The 22,160-nt window shown below is 43.2% G+C and overlaps 1 protein-coding gene across 1 annotated transcript in view; it reads right to left on the reverse strand.

The window, feature by feature from the left end:
- LOC143301165 (uncharacterized) overlaps window positions 1–22,160 on the reverse strand; it is a 192,097-nt gene that overhangs the window by 161,630 nt on the left and 8,307 nt on the right. Inside the window, exons 2-4 of the mRNA XM_076615254.1 lie at window positions 20,808–20,909; window positions 16,002–16,200; window positions 11,864–11,974 (exon numbers count right to left, since the gene is read on the reverse strand). Of these exons, the coding sequence (XP_076471369.1) occupies window positions 11,864–11,974; window positions 16,002–16,200; window positions 20,808–20,864 (367 nt within the window). The 5' untranslated portion in view covers window positions 20,865–20,909. The remainder of the gene's footprint in view (window positions 1–11,863; window positions 11,975–16,001; window positions 16,201–20,807; window positions 20,910–22,160) is intronic.

Genomic DNA, 22,160 nt, shown 5'->3' on the forward strand with positions numbered 1-22,160 from the left:
GCAGTCCAAGTCCTCCATTTCTTATACTTTGGTGTACAGTTTTTCTACGAATTTTTATCTCTTTTCCTGTCCCATACAAACTGATAGCATAAGTTCTGTAGACTCTGGAAGAAAATATCAGGAGGGTTTGGTAAAAACATCCACAAATATATCAATTTTGAAAGAATGAGTGATTTTAATACTGCCACTCTTCCAACTGGGCTTATCTGTCTCTTTATCCAAATCTTGAATAGGTGTTTTATATCAGCAATTCTTTCTGAGGAGTTTATTTGAGTACAGTCTTTCAAATCATTAGTAAACAAAATACCCAATATTTTAAATTGTGCAGGGTTCCATTCCATCTGCAAATGGTCCATGTAACGGACTGGGGAGTTTTTACGACTGCCTAACCATATTGCACTTGTTTTTCTAGAGTTCATATATAATCCTGATTTTCGCCCCAAAATATCTGTCTATGCAAGTCTCAAATGACTTCTTATCACCTGCTAAGAGAAATTCTGTATCGTCAGCATACTGAGATATTTTGTGTTCTGTGTTATCTATAGTAATGCAACGAACATCTTTACATTCACGAACCATTATAGCCAATATTTCAACACACATTAAAAACAATTATGGTGATATAGGGTCATCCTGTCTACACCCCCACTGCACATTAAACCAATTAGAAATCTGATCATTAACAATAACACAAGATTTAATATTGCTATAGAATGTTTCTATCCATCTGCATATGTCTTCTCGAATGCCAAAAGCCTTCAATACTTTGGACATAAAGTTCCAACTAACAGAATCAAAAGCTTTTTCGAAGTCTATAATCAAAAGTAATCCAGGCAAATTGTTTTCATCTAAATATGCTATTGAATCATAAATAAGTCTAATATTATCCCCAGTATATCTATGCCTCATGAAACCTGTCTGATCCTCGTTTATAATTTTTGGCAACACAGTCTTCAAGCAATTCGCTATGCAGGATGATCCAATTTTTTATATAACATTTAGAAGTGATATCGGTCTCTAATGCTTTATAAAACATCTATCTTTGTCTCCTTTTGGTATGCATGTTATTATTCCTTGTTTTTATGCACAAGACATTTCCCCTTTTACAAAACAAACACTTAGTGCCTGAACTATAAACGGCCCTATTTCCCCCCAAAAGCATTAAAAAAAAATCTGCACCAAATCCATCTGTTCCTGGGCTTTTGTTGTTTTTCATATTTCTAAGTGCATGACCCGCCTCTTCTAATGTAATCTTGCCTTCTAGTTCATTTGCTTCGTTAATGTTTAGTTTGGATATATCCTTTACCAAGTCATGTATCTCACAGTCCTCGACATTTGATTCCTGACATAAAAATTCATAAAATCTTTTAACCTCCTGCAGCATATGTTCTTGATTGCTTAATACATTACCATCCTTATCAATGAGCTTAGCCATATTCTTACTTATATAATGTCGCTTCTTTAAATTGCAAAAATATTTTGTTACTTTCTCACACTCATCTATCCATCTGGCTCTTGACCTTAATAATATGCCCTCAATTCTCTTTTCTCTGATAATTCTTAATTGTTCCTTCTTTAATCTTATTTGTTCCAAATTGTCGAATTCTGTATGATCATTTGCTTCAAGTATCTGAATATCTTTTTTCTAATCTCTCCTCTTCTTCATTTGTTTTCTTCTTTTCATAGCTGTGTAAGATATTGTTTTTGATCTTATCTTCATTAACAAAAAATCAAAAAACAAATCGTCAGAGACAGAGAGCTGCAAATCAAACACAGGAACTGCGTCAACAGTATCTCCAGCATAAGCACGTAATGCATACTCTTCTTTAACTTTTTTAATTTCTTCGTATATTTCTTTAAGGTAAGTCTTGTCTTTTAATAACGACGTATTGAATTTCCAAAATGTATTTTGTTTCACTATTTCGCCTAACTGCAACTTAATGAGAGTAAGGGAATGATCTGTTCTATAACCACATTCAATGTCTGCATTTTCAATATAAGTAATAACTGGATCTGAAATAAGAAAGAAATCGAGACTAGCTTGTTGAAACGGGTTACTTCTTCTCCATGTATACCTTTGACAATCGGGATTCAAATCTCGCCACATGTAATTAAGTTCTAAATCAAGAATCATGATCTCAAGTACTTCTCTACCTTTAGGTTTATTAATGTGCTTGTAGTAACAATAGTCTCTAGTTGCATCAAGAACCAAATTAAAGTCTCCAGCCGTTATTACACTGTTAATATTAAAATCCATGACTTTTTGTTTTAAAGACATATAAAACTCTGGGTCATCCTTGTTTGGGCCACACTAATTAAATAAGAGAAAATCTACACTTCCAGTTTCAATAAGCACTATAATATAATTCCCATTATTTCCTTTTAAGATCTGTTAATTTGAACTCAAAATTATTATTGAAAAGAATAGCTACACCTCTAGAATTAGAAACATAACTTGAGAAATAACCCTGATAGCACCATTCTGATATAATGTTCCATTTTTTCCTAAAGTGGATATCCTGTAAAAAGTAGACAGAAAAGACCTTCGTTCGTGGGCTACAACTCCCACGTTCACTCGAATACATACACGAATGGACGTTTACGTGTATGACCGTCTTTACTCCGCCATGTAGGCAGCCATACACTGTTTTCGGAGGTGTGGATGCTGGGTATGTTCTTGTTTCCATAACCTATGGAACGCTGACATGGTTTACAGGATCATTAACGTACGTATTTGATCTTCTGCTTGCGAACACACACACACATGGGGACGCTTTTAACTGTGTGTGCAAGTACGTGGAAAGAAACATAATTGGCGAAGACGAAGCAGAACATGTACCAGTGCTGAGAGAAAGACTCTTACCATGTATGCAAGAGAAACACCAAGATTTTTGCAGTCCCAACCACATGACGAATTTGCAAGCAAAAGTGAACATTTGTTGATGCTCCAGATCATCGGAGTAATTTGCTATACTCATCAGATGTACACACACGCTGAACCTTCGAAAGTGGTTTTGTTGATATTCCATCAGAGGAAAGAAAGTTGAGGCAGCCCTCACTCTCTGTTGACTCATCATTCATTCAGGATCACTGAAAAACTCCAGTGAGTCCATGCCCACCAACAATGGTGTCCCTTTCCCCTGAAGAACAAAAGCTAATGATTATGTACAGGACTTTATGGGAGTGTTTAAACTGGAAAGAAAACTGGAAGAAAACTCACGTCCTCCATTTCGTATGTCACAAATGGAAAGTGCAAAATGCCAAAGCATATGGCTCTGGGCACTGCAGACCGGCATCTAACAGGAAACACTAAACTTGCTATCAATTTGAACCACTCTGGCCACTGTATTTCTAAAAGTAGTGTCATTCAATTTGAAAGTCAGTCTGCTGCAGTAAATTTGAAGAAGTGGCTTCTGTAATGTTTCGTTCACATTACTTTTTATAGTATTTCGGTTCGAAGATAAATGCTAACTGCGGACATGCGCAGAAGAAGGCCCCCAAAAAGAACAACAACAGATACCGGCTTTAGCGAGGCATGAGCAAGAAGCTCGACATTGTAACGCGCCGACTTAAGGATTAAAAGTCATAGAACTAAATCAGAATGTCTTCTCGTTCGTTTTGCTAGAATGCAGAACCATTACATTGGCGACGAGGATCCGGACCAACACGGTGAAGAGAAAACTCATCCACGTTAGGCTACCACTGGTGGTACCATTCGACGTCAGTCATACGTTGTGTGTTATCTTAGCTTAGGCCTAGCTGTTTCCAGCGACGTGGCATCACTTTGACGCACGCTGAACGGGCGCCAAATGGCCAGGTCTTAAATGTTAAACTAGGCTAGGATATGCATACGTTCCAGAACTGATTCCTTTGTGTGCCAGTGGCCGGATTTCGTCCAGTTTGCACAGCTTTCATCGTGCGCAATGAAGCAGACGACGCCTCTACAGCAGTAAGACTACGCAAACACCACACACGTCAAAATTAAGGTCGGTGAAAATCATTCTCATTTTCTCAATTCTTGTGAAAATGGCTGCTATTCCGAACTTTGAGAAGTTTAGAATTCATGGTGATGAACAGAATGCTGGTACTCGTTGGCGAAAGTACATTGCTAGGTTCGAGATCATGGTTACGGCAATGGGACTTGGCAATCCAGCTAGGAAGAAGGCCTTACTTTTGCATGTGTCTGGTGATGAGGTGTTTGACATAGTGCAGACTTTTACTGATGAACAAAGGGGAGATGACACTGAAGATGGGTATAAGACACTCAAAAAGTCTCTGTCTGACTACTTAGAACCTAAGAAAAGTGTGGACTTCGAAACTTTCAAGTTTCGTCAAGAAAAACAAGCTGCAGACGAGTCAGTTGATAGTTTTTGCACAAGACTTAGACAGCTGGGATCCACATGTGAATTTGCAGACTTAGACAGAGAGATCAAAGCTCAAATTCTGCAAGGTTGTACGTCCAACAGGCTGAGACGCAGAGCGCTTCAAGAAGATATGAACTTGGAAGCCTTACTCAAACTAGCACGTTCTTTAGAGTTAGCTGATGTTCAAGCCAAAGAAATGGAGACAGCAGAGACTGCAAACTTCATGAAGAGAGGCACGAATGTCAAGACTCAAGGACAAAAAGCTAGGGGAACTAACAAGAAAACCTGTGGATGGTGCGGTAGCAAAGACAGACATGCTAAAAGAGATTGTCCTGCCAAAGACAAGAAATGCAGAGCATGCGGAAAGCTAGGACATTATGCTACAGTATGCAGATCCAACCAAGGCAGAGAAGCCCAAAACAGAGAGCCCCAAGGCCGAAGAGTTCGTCAAGTGACGCAAGATAGCGGTGCAACGCCATGCCCAGATGCAGCACAAGAGAGTGATGATGAATACTGCTTTGGAGTTGGAAAGACTCCTACTGTAGACCTGACAGTCAACAAGAAGACAGTGAAATTTTTCATTGATACAGGCGCATCAGTCAATATCATTGACGGGAAGACAGCCCAAGAGCTTTCGTTACAGCCAGAACTTACACAAGCGAAGATTTACGCATATGGTTCGACTACACCCTTGGTCATAGCTGGTAGAGCTACAGCTACAGTCGAGCATAAGACTCAAGTGAAGAAAGAGACTTTCTTTGTAGTTAGGTCACACTCAGGGGGTAACCTATTGAGCTCGTCGACTGCACAAGACCTGGGGTTGATCCAGTTTGCCTACGGTTGTCAACATCATATCCCTGACTCCTATCCTGATCTCTTTGAAGGGATAGGCAAGATGAAGGACATGAAGGTGAAACTACACATTGACCCTGAAGTCAAACCTGTCTGCCAGCCACACAGACGTATTCCATTCCATCTGAGGAAGAAGGTGGAACAGGAACTGAAACGCCTTGAAGATCTGGACATCATAGAGAAGGTTGACGGACCAACACCATGGGTATCACCCATCGTTGCTGCACCCAAGCCGAAAAGTCCAGACGAAATATGGATATGTGTGGACATGAGACTCCCAAATCAAGCCATCAAGAGAACAAGACACATCATGCCAACGGTCGACGACATCCTGATGCAGCTGAACCAGGCAAAAGTATTCAGCAAGCTTGATCTGAACTCGGGATATCATCAGCTGGAACTTGACGAAGATTCCAGAAACATCACAACGTTCACTACTCATGCTGGTTTACGTCGCTACAAACGTCTCAACTTTGGTGTGACCAGTGCAGCAGAGATATTCCAGAACGTGATTGCAGAAACTCTCAGTGACATTCCGGATGCACTGAACACAAGCGATGACATCTTGGTTCACGGACGTGACCAGGAAGAGCATGACAGAACACTCACACGGGTCCTGGATCGCATGAGAGAGAAAGGATTGACTCTGAACAAAGGAAAATGTGAGTTCAACAAAGAGACCATTGAGTTCTACGGCTTCATCTTCGGCAAGGACGGCATGTCTCCAGATGCGAAGAAGATTGATGCCATCAAGAAGATGCCGAGGCCAACAACTCCAAAGGAAGTTCGCAGTTTTCTTGGCATGACAAACTACATTTCCCAATTCATCCTCCAGTACACAGACGTGACAAAACCACTGAGAGATCTGACGCGAAAAGGGACTGAGTGGAAATGGACAAAGGACCAAGAAGATGCCTTCAACAAGCTGAAGGATCAAGTCACCAACCCTCAGACAATGGCATACTTTGATGACAAGTCCAAAACAGAAATCATTGTCGATGCCAGTCCTGTTGGTCTAGGTGCCATCCTGGTGCAAGAGGACAAGAGAGGTCAGAGGAAGGTCATAGCCTACGCAAGCCGTGCACTCACTGATGTAGAGACTCGATATTCCCAGACGGAGAGAGAGGCTTTAGCGGTAGTTTGGGCTTGTGAACACTTTCACCTCTACCTTTTCGGCCAGAAGTTCACAGTCATCTCTGATCACAAGTTGTTAGAAGGAATCTTCAACCAGCCAACATCTCACACCAACGCGAGAATCGAGAGATGGAACATCCGACTTCAGTCATACAGTTTTGTCCTGAAGTACAGACCAGGAGATGAAAATTCAGCAGATTTCTTGAGCCGTCATCCAATGACCTCAGCCAACACCAAGACAGCCCATGAAACCAAAGTTGCAGAGGAGTACATCAACTTCATCACTGAGCATTCAACTCCGAAAGCCATGACCAGTGAGGAGATTTCCAGAATGTCAGCAGCTGACCCTACTCTTCGAGCAGTGAGAACAGCACTGCAAACCAACCAGTGGCAGACGCCAAAAGACTCTTCTGTAGACATCACTGCTTTTCTCACCTTCAAGACTGTAAGAGATGAACTTTCTTTGTGCGACAACTCTGAAATCATATTGCTAGGCAACAAGATTGTGATTCCCCAAGCTCTTCAACACAGAGTAGTCAACATAGCACATGAGGGACATCAAGGCTTAGTGAAGACCAAGAGTTTGCTGCGGGAGAAAATCTGGTTCCCACAGATGGACAAATTCGTTGATGCGAAAATCAAGTCATGCTTGCCCTGCGCCGCAGCCACTCCCTCAAATCACACAGAACCCCTCCACATGTCCCCACTACCCAATTCCCCATGGAAAGAAGTCAGCATTGATTTCTGTGGACCATTCCCTTCGGGTGACTATCTGCTATTTGTCGTGGATGACTATTCCCGGTACCCAGAGGTAGAAATCATGTCTACAACCAGTGCCAAATCTACCATCCCCAAGCTAGATGCCATTTTTGCTCGGCATGGTGTTCCTGCAGTTGTAAAGTCAGACAATGGCCCACCCTTCAACTCTCAGGATTTCAGAAATTTTGCCTCATATTCTGGATTTCACCATCGGAAGATCACACCCTTGTGGCCCCAAGCCAACGGCGGAGCAGAGCGAATGATGGCTACACTCAAAAAAGCCATACAAACAGCACACATGGAAAAGAAAGCGTGGAAGCAAGAGCTATACTCATTTCTACGCAACTATCGAGCAACACCCCACTCAACAACGGGAGTGTCTCCAGCTGAAGCTCTCTTCAAGAGAAAGATTCGCACCCGCCTTCCCGAAACCTCAGCCTCTGATCTACAAGACCATCAAGACCTCAAAATAAGGCTGAATGATGCAGAAGGGAAGAAGAAAATGAAAGCGGCAGCAGATCACACACGCCATTCATCCTATCCAGACCTCAAGCTAGGAGACAGTGTTCTGGTCAGACAGCCAAAGGAGAACAAGCTCGCTACCCCATTTTCTCCTGAACCCATGACTGTCACAGCTCGTCAAGGTTCCATGGTGACAGCCTCCAACGCCAGGCGCTCCATCACCCGCAACTCATCCCACTTCAAGAAGATTCCAGAAGTGATGATGACGCCTGCATCCAGAAGCCCAGGAAAGCCAGTTCCCAGAGACAAGCTTGACGCAAAACCAAGCTTGAAGACTCCGCTTGCTGCTGCTCCTCCTGTCCATGCCCCAGGGACAGTGCCACCTACTGCAGTCCATGCCCCAAGGACAGCACTGCCTGCTGTTCCAGATACGCCCTGGCTGATGCTGCCTGGTGATGTCCCTGTTGCCAGGAAGCCTCCACCTGCTGCCCAGGCTTTGCCCCATGGATCTGAAGGATCTCCTGCTTCTGGTCCAGTCTGAAGATCAGGAAGAACAAAACAGCCTCCGTCCAAGTTAAAAGACTATGTCTGCTGATGTACATCTTTCGAAATTTTTGATCGAACCTATATTGTCCATCAGGGGGTTGTATTTTATATCCATTTTTTATCGCGATTGTAAAAAGCCGGTCGCGACAAAATTCTAAGTTTTTTTAAAATTCGCCCCAGGGAGGGATGTAATGTTTCGTTCACATTACTTTTTATAGTATTTCGGTTCGAAGATAAATGCTAACTGCGGACATGCGCAGAAGAAGGCCCCCCAAAAGAACAACAACAGATACCGGCTTTAGCGAGGCATGAGCAAGAAGCTCGACATTGTAACGCGCCGACTTAAGGATTAAAAGTCATAGAACTAAATCAGAATGTCTTCTCGTTCGTTTTGCTAGAATGCAGAACCATTACAGCTTCCAGAAACCATCTCATCTGATAATGTGATTCTTCACTTCTGGTGAGACAATGACGATGTACAGTCTCAGAAAGGCTCACGAGAAGAACAGGCCTTAGATGATTCAAGATGGCGCTGACCAGTGGCGACACGGGGATAGCTGTCCTGTTTATTTTGTGTTTGATTCTGTTTATGTGTGAGGGAAACAGCTGTGATCTTACAGTATGATCGTGACACGCTGCTGCGTGTTAGGGAACAGGTAGGTGAGTCCAGTGTGCTGAGATCTCACTTCAACTCACTCTATCAGGATTTACAACCGTCAACAATGAACACCGACCAGTCAGCACACAAGACTCAGTCTGTGAGGAAACGCGGAAAGCGAGGTGGGGCCCTTTCAAGGTTACACCAACAAAGTTTTCACCCATCTCTACCCAGTATGTTCCTGTGCAACGTTAGATCTCTACCCAACAAAATTGATGAATTCACATGTGACATTCAGACGAGGAGAGACTACAAAGAGTGCTCTGTGTTTTGTTTAACCCGGACATCCCTGACAGCGCCGTTCAACCACCAGGCTTCACTGTACACAGAGCTGACAGTACTGCTGACTCAGGCAAGCAAAGGGGCGGCGGTGTGTGTTTCTTCGTCAACACACACTGGTGCTCTGATGTCAAAGTGCTGTCAGTTGCCTGGTTCCCTGACGTGGAGTTCCTAACCATTCAGTGCTGACCCTTCTACCTCCCACGCGAAATTCCCTCAGTGACACTGATCGCTGTGTACATCCATCCCACAGCGAACCTCTCTGCTGCACTTGGTCTGCTAGCAGGCAGGGCAAAAGGGAGGGTGGTTGAAATTATGAGAACAATGTGGAGTCTTGGCAATATGGACAGAACCGTGTTTTTTAAACTCTTTGATGCGCAGATAAAACCTATGTTATTATACGCATCTGAAATGTGGGGAACAATGCGCTTCAAAGCAGTTGAGTCTGTCCACTTGTTTGCTTGTAAAAGATTTTTGAGTGTTAGTCCCAAAACCCCAAATGTAATGATTTATGGTGATCTTGGTCGATATCCATTATACATTGATAGTTGCATCAGTACTTTGAGATACTGGTTTAAGCTAAATCAGATGTCTCTATCGAGAATCTCGAAACAGGCGTACCTAATGAGCGTAAATAAGATGACATTCAATGCTGATATGTCTTCGAGAAATTGGGCAGATAGACTGAAACATTGCTTAGACATTTACGGGTTTTCAGAAGTTTGGATAAATGGCGGGGTTGGGGATGTAAATGTTTTTCTTCAAATATTCAAACAACGCATGATAGATGGTTTTAAACAGGACTGGGCAAGCAAACTCAACGGAAGTAATCGTTTTGAAACATATAGGTCATTCAAATCCTTATTACAACCTGAAAAATACTTATCTCATCTTACCATCAGTAAATTTAGATCGGCTTTCATTAAGTTCCGTTTTGGTATAAATGAACTAAAAATAAATCAGCGTTATCGTGATGTTTTGAAAAACTGCCCATGTGGTGGTAGAATAGAGAACGAACTACATGTACTAACAGCCTGTCCATTATATGATGATATTAGAAGGAAATATTTGCTTAAGCATATGCAAAATATCAGAAATCTGTCATTATCTTTTCTGCTGCAAAACGAAAGTTGTAATGTGACCAGAGATGTTGCAATGTTTGTTTTTTATGCATTAAGACTGAGAGAAGAGCACTCTCAGCCCTAAACAGTCATATCAGCCCTGTGCTTTTCATTTAGTTTACTTTTTCTCAGTGAGCTCACTGTGTATTAAGTGGATTGTTTTCGTTCTTCCTATTTTATTTTAGTTAAGCTGTGTGTGCAACACGTGCACCCAAAATGTATACAGGTCCGTGACCTTACATTAAAATTCTTGCGTTCTTGCGTTCTTGCGTTCTTGGTCTGCTAGCAGACGAAATTAGCAAGTGCAAGAACAGTTGGCTCGACTCCACCGTCATCGTTGCTGGTGATTTCAACAAAGCCAGCCTCAAGAAAGAAATGCTGAAGCTGTACCAGCAAGTGGACTGTCCAACACGTGGTGACAAGACCCTGGATTACTGCTTCACCTCCATCAAGAGGGTGTACCACTCGATCCGCCGTGCACCTTTGGGACAGTCCGCTGACAGCATGATATATCTGGTGCCAGTCTACAAACAAAAACTGAAAGCTGAAAAACCAGTCGTGAAAACTGTGAAACAATGGTCGGCCCCTGCCTTAGAGACCTTGCAGGACTGTTTCGAATGTACAGATTGGAATGTTTTTAAAGACTCTGCTGGGGACTTAAATGAATATACCGTGTGATTATATTTCATTCTGTGAAAGTGTGTGCATTCCATCAAAAAATATCAAAATATTTTCAAACGACAAAATCTGGTGTAACAGGGCTGTTAGGAAAAAAAACTAAAGGAAAAAGAGAGGGCTTTTCGTGAAACTGATGATAGAATAGTCCACAATAAGTCAAAAAGAAGTGTTTAAAAATGCATTAAGAAGGCACATTTTTTATATGGGGAAAAAAAAAACAACAGAAGAAAACCTGTCTACAAACAACTCTAGGAATGTATGGACCGGACTGCAGAACATCACTGATTATAAAATAACCCACCAGACAGTCGACAGCACTGACAGAACTCTTCCAGACAAACTCAACACATTCTACTCCAGATTCGACAAACCATTGTCTGCGTCTGACGTGGTTGTACCCAAAATCACCCCCACTCCCCCTTTCATAGTCCAAGAAGAATGAAGTCAGACGCCACTTCAGTCGTCTGAAAATAAGAAAAGCTGCTGGCCCTGACAACATCTCACCAGGCCTTTTGAGGAAGTGTGCAGTCCAACTATGCAGTGTCTTCACTGACATATTTAACATGTCCCTTCAGTCTTGTGTGGTGCCACACTGCTTTAAGAAATCAACAATCAGTCCTGTTCCAAAAAAAAGTACAGCCTAGTTGTCTTAATGATTATCGTCCCATAGCCTTAACATCAGTCGTAATGAAAATATTTGAACGCATGATTATACAGTTCCTAAAAACTTGCATTCCTCCATCTTTTGATCCCTTTCATTTCGCCTATAGAGCTAACAGATCAGCTGAAGATGCCATTAGCAAAGGTTTCTACCATGTCCTCAGACATCTCGAAAATCCTAACAGCTATGCCAGGATCCTTTTCATTGACTACAGCTCTGCGTTCAACACAATAGTACCATCAAAACTATATTTTAAACTGAAAGACCTCTCACTGCCTGAATCAATATGTGCATGGACCCTAATTTTTCTAAGATGCAGACCACAAGTTGTTACAGTTGGTGACCTCACTTCCTCCTGATCCACGAGGACACAGGAATAGACATGCCACGAAGGTGACACCAATGGCCACGGGGATCCAAGGGAATCGTTTCTGACGATGTTCGTTGGCTTCCACTGCATCTGGAAAACAAACACACAGATACAGACATATACATACACACACATATATATAGAGAGAGAGATGATATATATATATATATATATATGCATGCATATGCAGTGCGAGTTAAGCGATTTGAACTACAAGAGAAGAAGATTTCTTGATTTAGATGGCCACCATGAAGTAAGTGATTGAGGCCTATGCACAAATCATTCTCTGAATAAAATTAAACAGCTTCCCTTACCTCCTTTCAATACTATGTAATCGTGAAATATCGGTGCAATCCGCTTGCTGATAATGATTGTGCACAGAAGGGAGTCACTGCAAAGATATCTACCAATGAATAACAAATCGGGTAAATGCAGGTATTGTAAGACCTTCACACTGAGTGTAAAACAGTTTCCGTTCTTTGCACTGATTAATATTTTGAAAACTAAAGTTTTTGATGACTGTGACTGATGTCCCACAACAAGGCAGAACTTTGATGCTCCTGGTAGATGTGTGCATTAATGTATCGTCCATAGGAAGCAGAATGCTTTGCTGTTGGAACTAAAGATGATCAAATAATTATCATTATTCAGTGGGTCCATGTAACATCCATAGGAAGCAGAATGCTTTGCTGTTGGAACTAAAGATGATCAAATAATTATCATTATTCAGTGGGTCCATGTAACGTCCATAGGAAGCAGAATGCTTTGCTGTTGGAACTAATTTGATAAACTGTCATTATTCAGTGGGTCCATGTAACGTCCATAGGAAGCAGAATGCTTTACTGTTGGAAATAAAGATGATAAACTGTCATTATTCAGTGGGTCCATGTAACGTCCATAGGACGCAGAATGCTTTACTGTTGGAAATAAAGATGATAAACTGTCATTATTCAGTGGGTCCATGTAACGTCCATAGGAAGCAGAATGCTTTACTGTTGGAAATAAAGATGATAAACTGTCATTATTCAGTGGGTCAACGTAACAGACAGAGGTGGTCAGTTCTGAGAAAATGATATCAGAGGTGGTCAGTTCTGAGAAAATGATATCAAACAGAGGTGGTCAGTTCTGAGAAAATGATATCAAACAGAGGTGGTACGTTCTGAGAAAATGATATCAAACAGAGGTGGTACGTTCTGAGAAAATGATATCAAACAGAGGTGGTACGTTCTGAGAAAATGATATCAAACAGAGGTGGTCAGTTCTGAGAAAATGGTAACAGACAGAGGTGGTACGTTCTGAGAAAATGATATCAAACAGAGGTGGTACGTTCTGAGAAAATGATATCAAACAGAGGTGGTCAGTTCTGAGAAAATGATATCAAACAGAGGTGGTCAGTTCTGAGAAAATGGTAACAGACAGAGGTGGTACGTTCTGAGAAAATGATATCAAACAGAGGTGGTTATTTTCTATTATCTGGATGGTTTGATGTAAAAAAGCAGTTGTTGCTTATTCAATTACCATCTTGAAATAAAAATGTTGACTTGACTTGACTCGACACAACTGCACAGAATCATATTGTGTGTAAACAAATGTGTGAGTAATTAAAGGTCTTATTCACAGTTCTGTATGCTCCTTTCAGTAAGTACTCATCTGCATTTTTGAAATATTCATTTTAACCGAAAATGAAGTCCCTACTTCTTTTTATAAATCAAAATATAGTGAAACAAGACAAAACAAAACGAAATAAACATGAATTATCAATATTAAAGTCCAGTTGGGTTTAGCCCGAATCAAAGCCCCGCTCGCTCTCTCTCTGTGTCTCCCCCCCTCTCTCTCGGTGTCACTCTCTCCCCACCCACTTTATCTTTCTTCTCATTTACTAAGCACAACAACATTGCTCTTCTTACTCATAATTATTGACTGTAAGACTGAGTCTAACACACACACACACACACACACACACACACACACACACACACATATATATATATGGGGGTGTGTCCATCGAGATCGATGATGACCATCGTTGTCATCCAGCTGGGGGATGGGGGGAGAGTGGTGGTGGGGTGGGGGGGAGGATGCTCATGAATCTATCTGTGAATGCGCAGATGGCTGAATAGTCCAATCTGCGCACGAAATGTTCGCTGACAGTTGGGGCAGACAAAGACAGGCATATCATTGTCAGGGAGCTTGTTTGCCCGTGACTTTCTGGCCTGCCTCTTCTGAACAGCTGCAGCAGTCCTGTTGGCCTCGCACAACTTGGCACCTTTGTGCACAGCAGCGCGCCATTTGTCACGGTCCACTGCAGATTCCTCCCAGGAGTCAGGGTTGATATCAAACGCTTTCAGAGAGACTTTCAGAGTATCTCTGAAGCGCTTCTTCTGACCTCCGTGTGATCTCTTCCCTCGTTGCAGCTCGCCATAGAAGAGCCTTTTGGGCAGCCGATGGTCTGGCATGTGCACCACATGTCCAGCCCAGCGAAGCTGGGACTGCATCAGGATGGTGAAGATGCTGGGAAGGGTGGCTTTTGCGAGCACCTCTGTGTCTGGGGTCCTGTCTTGCCACTTGATGTTCAGTAGCTTCCTGAGGCATATTGTGTGGAAGTGGTTCAGCTTCTTGGCATGTCGTTGGTACACTGTCCAGTTTCGCAGGCGTACAGTAGTGTGGGGAGAACTACTGCTCTGTAGACCTTTAGCTTGGTCTCAAGACTAATGCCTCTTCTGTTCCAGACATTTGCGTTGAGTCTACCAAAAGTTGTGCTTGCTCTTGCAATCCTGACGTTCACTTCATCATCGATGGTCGCATTTCGTGACAGTGTGCTGCCAAGGTATGTGAACCGCTCCACCGCACTGAGTCTCTGACCGTTGACTGTGATGTTGGGCTCAACGTAGGGTTTCCCTGGGGCTGGCTGATGGAGAACTTCAGTTTTCCTCGTGCTGATGGTAAGGCCAAAGTTCCTGCTGGCAGTGGCAAACTTGTCGACGCTGAGTTGCATGTCAGCTTCAGATCCAGCGTTGAGGGCACAATCATCAGCAAACAAAAAGTCTCTGATGATGTCTGTCATGACCTTCATTTTTGCTTGAAGCCTTCTGAGGTTAAACAACTTGCCATCTGTTCAGTACTTTAGGCCGATTATATATATATATATATATATATATATATATATATATATATATATAATATGAATGATGTGGTTACATCATACATATATGTATGAATGATGAAGCTACTAAAACTCATTTCTGCTTTTGTGCTGTCACGAATCAACTACTGTAATTCTCTTCTCATAGGCTATCCACATAATCTCCTTCAGCGAATTCAACAATGCTGCCCGTCTGACTCTAAGAGTCCCATGTATTGATCACATTTCTCCTCACCTCTGAACTCTACACTGGCTCCCCACTGAAGTGAAAGAGTGGTCATGAATGATTTGTAATTTGTAATATTTTTCTTTCATGTATAGCACCCTGAGCTCTTACAGAGAAAGGGCGCTGTATAAATATACATTATTATTATCATTGTTAGTAGTAGTAGTAGTAGTAGTGGTATCATTATTACTATATAGCGCCTATCCTTGTTCGGAGACCAAGCTCTAAGCCCTTTACGAACTCAGGGTCATTTGCACAACAGGCTTCCTACCTGGGTATAGCCAACTGATGGCTGCTGTTGGGCACTCATCATTTGTCACCTGTGTGATTCAATCAGATTTAAGGCACGCACACATACACACTCAGACAGACATGTAACATTTTACGTGTATGACCTTTTTTTTTCATTTACTCTGCCATGTAGGCAGCCATACTCTGTTTTCAGGTGTATACATGCTGGTTATGTTCTTGTTTCCATAACCCACCGAACGCTGACATAGATTACAGGATCTTTAATGTGCATATCTGATCGTCTGTGTGTGTATACACACAAAGGGGGTTCAAGCACTAGCAGGTCTACATATGTTGACCTGGGAGATCGGAAAAATCTCCACCCTTTACACACCAGGTGCTGTTACCCAGATTCGAACCCAGGACCCTCAGATTGAAAGTCCAACGCTTTAATCACTTGGCTATTGCGCCCATACATCCAGAGCTTTCTCAGTTGTCAGAGGCTGTGCAGACCCTACCTGTTCTGGTCCATTTCCCTGACGTACAGTTGTAAGCCAGCTGGTGTCTGTAGAAGAGGAAACACACGCTGCCTTCCTGCACCCAGAACTCGTGCTGCGGACACTGCAGTGGTGGTATCTCCACACACTGGTACGTTTCCTCAGGCGGCAGCGGTACACTGCGTCGTTCACACATGCCGTGCTCTTTTTCCTCTCCGAGCTGGTGGGGTGAGAGAACAGAGATAAACTTTAGTTTCCAGATGAAGGGCAAACTTTCCCTCTGTCATGTGGAAGACAGGAGTGAAACGAATCACATGTCATGCCGTATGATGAAACCAAAGTAATTAATCATGTTATGGACTTTGGATAAAATCATGAATATTATCTCCCTTGGACAGTCTTGATCCAAGTCAGGCACTTCAACAGCTGAAAATGGAAGTGAAAAAATGCCAATGAAAAGTATGAAACATATGGAGGCATAACTCATGGTCAATGGAGAAGTGATTCCTAGTGCACACAATACAGTGTCTGCCTGAACAGATCGACATCAACAGTGCAGACAGATGTGACCACAGTGCATCCCTTTCCAACACAAGTATAGTAGGTACTGAAGGTGATGGAATAACACAGACATGTCAGGAATACTGTCCAAAAATGACAATATACCCATTGGTCTGTAGTGATAACAATACTGCCTTAACAGGAGAATGGTACCCATTGATTTCTAGTGACAATGACACTGCCTTAACAGGAGAATGGTACCCATTGATTTCTAGTGACAATGACACTGCCTTAACAGGAGAATGGTACCCATTGATTTCTAGTGACAATGACACTGCCTTAACAGGAGAATGGTACCCATTGATTTCTAGTGACAATGACACTGCCTTAACAGGAGAATGGTACCCATTGATTTCTAGTGACAATGACCACTGCCTTAACAGGAGAATGGTACCATTGATTTCTAGTGACAACGACACTGCCTTAACAGGAGAATGGTACCCATTGATTTCTAGTGACAATGACACTGCCTTAACAGGAGAATGGTACCCACTGATTTCTAGTGACAATGACACTGCCTTAACAGGAGAATGGTACCCGTTGATTTCTAGTGACAATGACACTGCCTTAACAGGAGAATGGTAGCCATGAAGTGCCGCGATGCGACACTCTGAAACATTATAGCTAGAGCCACAGCAAAGAGCAGGACTTGAGAGCTGTGTGTGCCAAGGGCTGAAATAGGAAGACTGCTCCCACACAGTCAAACATCACCCACTTCCCAGATTTTTGCACAAAGTGTGAACATCCCGATGGTCCGAATAAGAGAAAGATGGGGAGGAGGAGGGCCAGAAGGAGAAGAAACGAAGAGGCTCTCTCTCTCTCTCTCTCTCTCTCTCTCTCTCTCTCTCACACACACACACACACACACACACACACACACACAATGCCGAGAACAGCAAAAAGACAACATACATCTTCCAAAGATGCATAATGGCAAAATACAAAGAACCAGGGGATGAGAAAGAGGGGGAACAGGCAGGACTGTACAATAAGGAAGGGGTCTGCACGTCCCTACCCCCACACACCACCACCTCACCACACCCCGTGGGGACTGGCAGGACTGTACAATAAGGAAGGGGTCTGCACGTCCCTACCCCCACACACCACCACCTCACCACACCCCGTGGGGACTGGCAGGGCTGTACAATAAGGAAGGGGTCTGCACGTCCCTACCCCCGCATACCACCACCTCACCACACCCGGTGGGGACAGGCGGAAAGACAACCCCGTGGCCCTCTGTCAGAGAAAGATAATAATAGAGAAAAACTGTTCATCAACTTGTAACATAATCTACTTCTCTCTATGGCAAAACATATCCGTCATGAGAAAACAAAATAAATATTTCCATATCAATGTAGTGGGAGGGAAAAGTAGCGCCCCTCTCACCCATGATTTAATAGAGTACTGGTCAAAGTGTACAAATACCAAATGATACCTAGCAATAACTTAAAAGTACGAAGTTACAAGGAATATTAATACATTAGCACACAGCGAAAACGATTATATGCACAAATAAAACAAACATGGCAACACAAAGCTAGCCAAATGGCAATAAATTAATTTACCTCAACAGCTGGTGCAATCTGGTCAAAACAAATTCCCAGAGACTGGAACGCAGCCTCTTCTACCTGGCTGGACGAGGACACAGGTCAGCACAGGGCCTGCAGTAACCCTGGCACAACTTTTGGCTGAATGAACAGCCCATCCCCTCCTCTTCAGCAGAATGAAGAGGAACCGGGGAACCACTGGACAGACTGACCAGAAAGCCTTCCAGTTCAAAACCTGTCTATGAGGAGACAGAGCAGAGAGACACTCCAATCTGAACCATGAACGGTTCACTCAGAAGCATAACCGCACGAGCAGCATGGACCACATTGCCACACGGACACACTAACTCACACACACTCACATACTCCTATGTAATGGGAACCCTATCATCTCAAAAGCTGGATCCATGCCGTCTTCCCCAAGAATGGCGAAATATAAAAGTAGTGTCTAACTGTCGACTGTGACAATCACAATGCAAAAACGTGACAAATAACTCAATCTGAACACTTTGGGGTTGTGGTCAACAGTGGTCAGCAGTGGCCATAGACCTGGGGGAACATTGACCTGAAGGACCATTGACTTGGTGGAGCAAAGACCTACAAAATGTAAATTTGGGGGAGTATAGAGCTGGGGGAACACAGAGATGACCTAAACATTTCCCTCCTCACTGTTTCCGATACACTATATAAGTATATGTTTATTTACTTATCTATCTATTCTTTCATTCATTCCCTTCCACTATATATCACTAGAAAAGAGCTTCAATGCAGGTTGTTACAGTAAGACTACCCCGCCTTTTATTTGTTCCTTAAGTTTGTGGCAAAAACGAAGGTCATGACAGACATCATCAGAGACTTTGCTGATGATTGTGCCCTCAACGCAGGATCTGAAGCTGACATGCAACTCTGCGTCGACAAGTTTGGCACTGCCAGCAGGAACTTCGGCCTTACCATCAGCACGAGGAAACCTGAAGTTCTCCATCAGCCAGCCCCAGGGAAACCCTACGTTGAGCCCAACATCACAGTCAACGGTCAGAGACTCATATACCTTGGCAGCACACTGTCACGAAATGCGACCATCGACGATGAAGTGAACGTCAGGATTGCAAGAGCAAGCGCACATTTGGTAGACTCAATGCAAATGTCTGAAACAGAAGAGGCATTAGTCTTGAGACCAAGCTAAAGGTCTACAGAGCAGTAGTTCTCCCCACACTACTGTACGCCTGCGAAACATGGACAGTGTACCAACGACATGCCAAGAAGCTGAACCACTTCCACACAACAATGCCTCAGGAAGCTACTGAACATCAAGTGCAAGACAGGACCCCAGGACACAGAGGTGCTTGCAAAAGCCACCCTTCCCAGCATCTTCACCATCCTGATGCAGTCCCAGCTTAGCTGGGCTGGACACGTGGCGCGCATGCCAGACCATCGGCTGCCCAAAAGGCTCTTCTATGGCGAGCTGCAACGAGGGAAGAGATCACACGGAGGTCAGAAGAAGTGCTTCAGAGATACTCTGAAAGTCTCTCTGAAAGCGTTTGATATCAACCCTGACCCCTGGGAGGAATCTGCAGTGGACCGTGAGAAATGGCACGCTGCTGTGCACAAAGGCGCCAAGTTGTGCGAGGCCAAGAGCACTGCTGCAGCTGTTCAGAAGAGGCAGGCCATAAAAGTCACGGGCAAACAAGCTCCCTGACAATGATATGCCTGTCTTTGTCTGCCCCAACTGTCAGCGAACATTTCGTGCGCAAATTGGATTATTCAGCCATCTGCGCATTCACAGATAGATTCATAAGCATGCTCCACCCCACCCCACCACCACCCTCCCCCCATCCCCCAGCTGGATGACAACGATGGTCCATCATCGATCTCGATGGACACACCATCAAGTTTGTGGTGGACGGGAGAGGGAGTGGTGTGAGATGGGTCAATAAAGTTAGCCCAGAACAACAAAATGCGGCCAACTTTAAGCTTTGGAGAATCCGTTTGAAATCACGACTCCAATGTCATAATGTTCTTCATGTTGCGTGCATGAATCTGATTATGAATTCAATACATTCAAAAACGGAAAAGCTCTTCAGTCCGTATTCTCGTTTATAAATACCCTGTTGTAAAGAGGCTTTTTGAGAAAAGAGTGACTTCTCAGAGCGCCTATTTGGACACGTTTCTTAACTGTGGCGGTTTGATTGAAGTCAAGTCCGCAGCTGTCAAAGTGCCGATCATGACAGAAGGCGATCTCTACATGGCACTTGCTGAGACCACTGTGAAACACACACACACACACACACACACACACACACACATCACACACACACACACACACACGCGAGCGCGCGCACGCACGCACGCACACACGCTACAAAAACCTTCAAAGCATTTTGACACAATACTCTCTCTCTTTCTCTGTGTGTGTCCCCCGGGGGGACGTATCAGGACACTAAAGTGACCGACGGGGGATGATTTAGGACACTGACAAGTCCCCTCGCGAGGGGGACGACGATTTGGGACGTTACACCGGGTTGTGACATGGACTAATTTTAAATCTGAAGTGTTTACACAAGTGAGTCCAAAATTACACAAAGGGAATAATTCAAACTATCACTGCTAGCACTGTCCATCAGTATGCATGCCGGTAAACTAGGAGTACAAAGAAACATGCCTACATCTATGTCTTTCTTAAGCACACAGGTGTATCCTACAAAGAAGAAATAAAGATCACCCTTGGACACATGGGGTCTGTGTGTAACTTGAGCACCCGGGAGTCAGCCTGGACCATGGTCACCCAGCACAGTGCCACCAGCACCACCAACGTGTCTCCGTCCTGTCGTCAGTAATGGTCATCATCATCATCTTCAATCTTTGATAAAAGGAAAATAAATAGATAAAATAAACAGATGCAAATTAGCCTTTTCCATATTTCATAACCCATTCATTAAAGCAATTCTGATGCCTGTAAACCTTCTAGATGATATTCGGAGACCTAATGAATGAATCAAGAAAATATCTTAAATGCAGACAGTGAAATACACACACCACACACACACACACACACACACACACACACACACACACATATATATATATATATATACATATACATATACATATAGAAATATAATATATTCAATATTGTATCCGCATGACAGAGAAAGCAAAGGGTGAAACATTAATTGGAAACACAATTCCCATACACCAATAGAATTGAAGAAGCCTGATAATAATAATAATCACAATCATGATAACGGATATTCATATAGCACACTATCCAGAAAATTCTCCGGGTGCTTTTCAAAACATATGGCATTACACATAACACATTATACTGATGTTACGTTTACACACTGAAATGTGACAAGCAGACTACACACACATACACACACAAACACGCACGCACATACGGCATACATTTAAAAATACATTTTGCATACCAGCCCCCCTCCACACACACACACACACACACACACACACATATATATATATATATATATATATAAGTCCAGTTTGCGCACCTCATGGAGCTGCTACTAAGGTATGGAGTATGTTTGACACTGACAAGATGGATAGCAGCAGCGCTTCAGGAAAGAACTGTCGTCTTACGCCTCGAAGTTATGGGACCAGCGGAACACCAGCCCACAAGGACTCGCACTTGAAGGAATGATAGGGGAAATTCTTCTTAGCCCATTAACAACCACATCCCCAACTCGCCTTGAAACAAGACAAGGGGACAGTGACAGTGTGATCAACATTGCTCTAACATCTCCAAAATTCAAAGCAGGAATGAATGTAGACACGCTTCCACACCAAGGCAGTGACCACCTCCCAGTAGTTTTCAGTCTACAGAAACTATCAGATCAACCCTGTATGATCCATTTCAGTATGAAACCAAAGAGACAACCATCATCGAAAAATTAAGACGCAGAAGAAACAAAAGAATGGCACCGAACAGGATGCAAACTATTCAGCCCCCATGGTGGAACACCGACACAGAATACAGAAAGAATCAGCTCCTGGCCCAGACAAAGTTCGCTATTCGGACATCAAGGAGCTATCGGAAGAAGACAGAAGCAAACTT

The sequence above is a fragment of the Babylonia areolata genome, chromosome 27 (genome assembly GCF_041734735.1).
Source record: "Babylonia areolata isolate BAREFJ2019XMU chromosome 27, ASM4173473v1, whole genome shotgun sequence".
NCBI classification, from domain to species: domain Eukaryota; kingdom Metazoa; phylum Mollusca; class Gastropoda; order Neogastropoda; family Buccinidae; genus Babylonia; species Babylonia areolata.